Source organism: Trachymyrmex cornetzi, unplaced genomic scaffold, assembly GCF_001594075.2.
Source record: "Trachymyrmex cornetzi isolate Tcor2-1 unplaced genomic scaffold, Tcor1.1 scaffold625, whole genome shotgun sequence".
NCBI lineage: Eukaryota > Metazoa > Arthropoda > Insecta > Hymenoptera > Formicidae > Trachymyrmex > Trachymyrmex cornetzi.
The window spans coordinates 42,689-45,544 of record NW_017299943.1 but is presented as its reverse complement, the minus strand read 5'-3'; the positions used below and the strand labels follow the sequence as shown (position 1 = coordinate 45,544).

Genomic DNA, 2,856 nt, shown 5'->3' with positions numbered 1-2,856 from the left:
TGACCAATCACAGTCGATTATTCTTCTCACATTCGACTGTGATTGGTCAATTTCTTACTCTTACTTCTTACTCCGTGTATTGTAGACGGGCCTTAACAGGAGAATACTCGATTGGATGTAATTGGTTGGTTCATACATTCTAATCCGGTTTAAATCCTCGGTGGAAACTAGGCCACTGGCTGCGTTCAGCAGACTCAATAGTTTTGCAACAGTTTTATGATTCGTCGTGTTGATTGGATTATACTTTTAGATTTAAAGTAATAGTCCTATCTCAGCGAAGAATCACAAAACGTTTGCAAAACTGTTTAGTCTGCTGAACGCAGCCATTGATTGGGGAAACAAATTTGTGTGATCCACTTAGGTAAAAGATCCGCAGCGCGACGGTGACAGTGGTAATAAACGAATCCATCAGTACCGATAAAAAGGGTGAATTTCGAGCGGTAATGCACGCATCGGTCGGCAACTACGGCAACTGGCAAGGTGCTCTGAGCCACTCTTAGGTGCTTGGAGCTGGCTGGTAGATATCGCGAGGCATGCCGCGCGGTAACTTTTACCCGTTGATCCGTTGGCAGGGAGCCTGACGTAGTAGTAGAAAGGAAACGGTTTCCCGTGCTGATCGCGGTTTCTTCCGAGTTCCGCTTTTCCGGAAGCGAGCGTCGTGCGGACTTGTGCACCCGCAAAACAGCGTACAACGGGTCTGTATGGACTTTCCTCGTCGCTCGCACAGGAGTCTCGGGTACGACGGTCACTGTATATAACTGCGTCCGCATGCGTAATAATTGTCTCCTTACTCGACGGGCCGATCGAAATACATTGTCCGACCAGAGAGCACTCTCGGGGTACTCCGCGAAGGAAGGGATGTTGCTGTAATGGCCGCCGTGTCATTCATTTCAATGAAGGTGCCGAGCCAGTTTTGTGGTGCCACAATGGAGGATAGCTGCAGCCCCGCGTCTCAGAATCACAACGGCCAGCTGGCCGGCGGCGCGAACGTTTCTCTCACCAACAACAAGCATCAGGGCGGCAGCGACAATGGCAGCAACGGAGACGCCAAGGACCAGCGGCCGCAGTATTCGATGCCTGGCATTCTGCACTTTATTCAACACGAGTGGGCCCGCTTTGAGCTTGAGAGGTCACAGTGGGAGTTGGACAGGGCGGAATTTCAGGTACGGGCCCCCGGAACGACGATGCGGTGCTCGTGGATCGCGCGCGAACGTGCGCAAGACAATCATCCGCCTTATTGTCACCTTAGCTGTCATGTGACGGAAGGAGGCACATAAGGAAGTACAGAACAAACGTTACTTGCATTGCTAACGCAGATGAAACGCATTAACAATGCAATAGAACGTGTTAACAATTAGCATTGTGAAGCTTCAGCATATACACTTATTGGCATTAATGTTGTTTCGATTTGTCTAAACTCTGTCAAAAGCATAGCAAGTGTTTCTTTTTTTTTTTGGAGCTATTCCAACTTTTTGATGTTTACATATAGAATATATGAAGAAGTTACAAAAGTAACACTGCTGTTAATGCCACATTGGTTTAACTTTTCCTGGTATTACACAGGCTAGGATAGCTTTTCTTCAGGGTGAAAGAAAAGGACAGGAAAATTTGAAGAACGACCTTGTGAGGAGAATAAAAATGTTAGAATATGCACTTAAACAAGAAAGGTAAATAAATAACTAGTATTTAACTAAGGTAATATTATTCAATATATTGACGGCTGTATCATTTGCATTATTTGTATATGAATGACATTCTTTTTGTTTTTGAGAATATTCCATTTAAATAGGAAAGCACCAAATTTTTGTAAAAAGTCCTGTTTTTCAATAATGTCAATTTATGGTCAAAAAGATGAAATTAACTAATTTGTAAAAGAAAACATGTTTAGCTTTCTGGAAATTTTTTTTTATAAAATTATTCATATATGAATAATATATATGAATAAATCAGCAGTCAATGTATTAAAAAGGAATTTAACAAATATTTTTGCTAGCATTAATGTTTAAATTTTATCTTTATATATAATATGTATATACATTTTAATAAATAACATTGATATGTATATTATATACAGAGTATTCAGTAAAGGCTGCAACAACATTTAAGGATAGATTTCTGAGATTTTGAGATAAAAATCCTAATACCAAAATATTAAGGCTATAATAGTTTTTGAATTTAATAAGTATTTAAAGTTAGTAAATCATATCACCTAAAAAGTTTGTGTATTCATATATGATAGATAAATGTTAACAAAAAATGTCAATCACACCTAAATGCATTAATTTTATGATTCATTAACTTTAAATGCTTATAATTCAAAAATTATTATAGTGATATTATTATTACTTAATATTTTGGTATTAGGATTTTTGTCTCAAAATAATCTCAGAAATTTACACTTAACATTGATAGTCTTTATTGGATATTCTGTATATAAGTGTAAAAGAAATATCTTTATTTATTAAAAGAATACATTAATATATTATACTTTCATAAATTATGATTATTATGTTCACAATGTGAAATTAAATGAATTTGATTTGAATTTATTAAAGTTTCTATATACATACAATTGAGATACAAACATAAATATTATGCTGCAGAACTATCATTAGACTGATTGCGTCTATACTTTATAGTAACATTTATTACAATGATCTTACAATGCTACTTTTTGTAATTTCTATACAGAGCGAGGTATCATAAATTAAAATATGGCACCGACTTAGTAATGCAAGATGTCAAACCATCTCTTTACGAAGAAAGTACCTCGTGCAATATCTCTGAAAGTGGTAGTGGTGGTGGTGGTGGTAGTGGTGGTGGTGGTGGTGGTGGAGGAGGAGGAGGAGGAGGAGG

The 2,856-nt window shown here is 37.7% G+C and overlaps 1 protein-coding gene across 1 annotated transcript in view; it reads left to right on the top strand.

The window, feature by feature from the left end:
• The first annotated feature begins 532 nt into the window (after positions 1-532).
• The window catches only part of Cka (Connector of kinase to AP-1), a 7,488-nt gene continuing 5,164 nt past the window's right edge, over positions 533-2,856 (top strand). Inside the window, exons 1-3 of the mRNA XM_018516319.1 lie at positions 533-1,163; positions 1,564-1,667; positions 2,692-2,825. Coding sequence (XP_018371821.1) covers positions 870-1,163; positions 1,564-1,667; positions 2,692-2,825 — 532 coding nt within the window. The 5' untranslated portion in view covers positions 533-869. The remainder of the gene's footprint in view (positions 1,164-1,563; positions 1,668-2,691; positions 2,826-2,856) is intronic.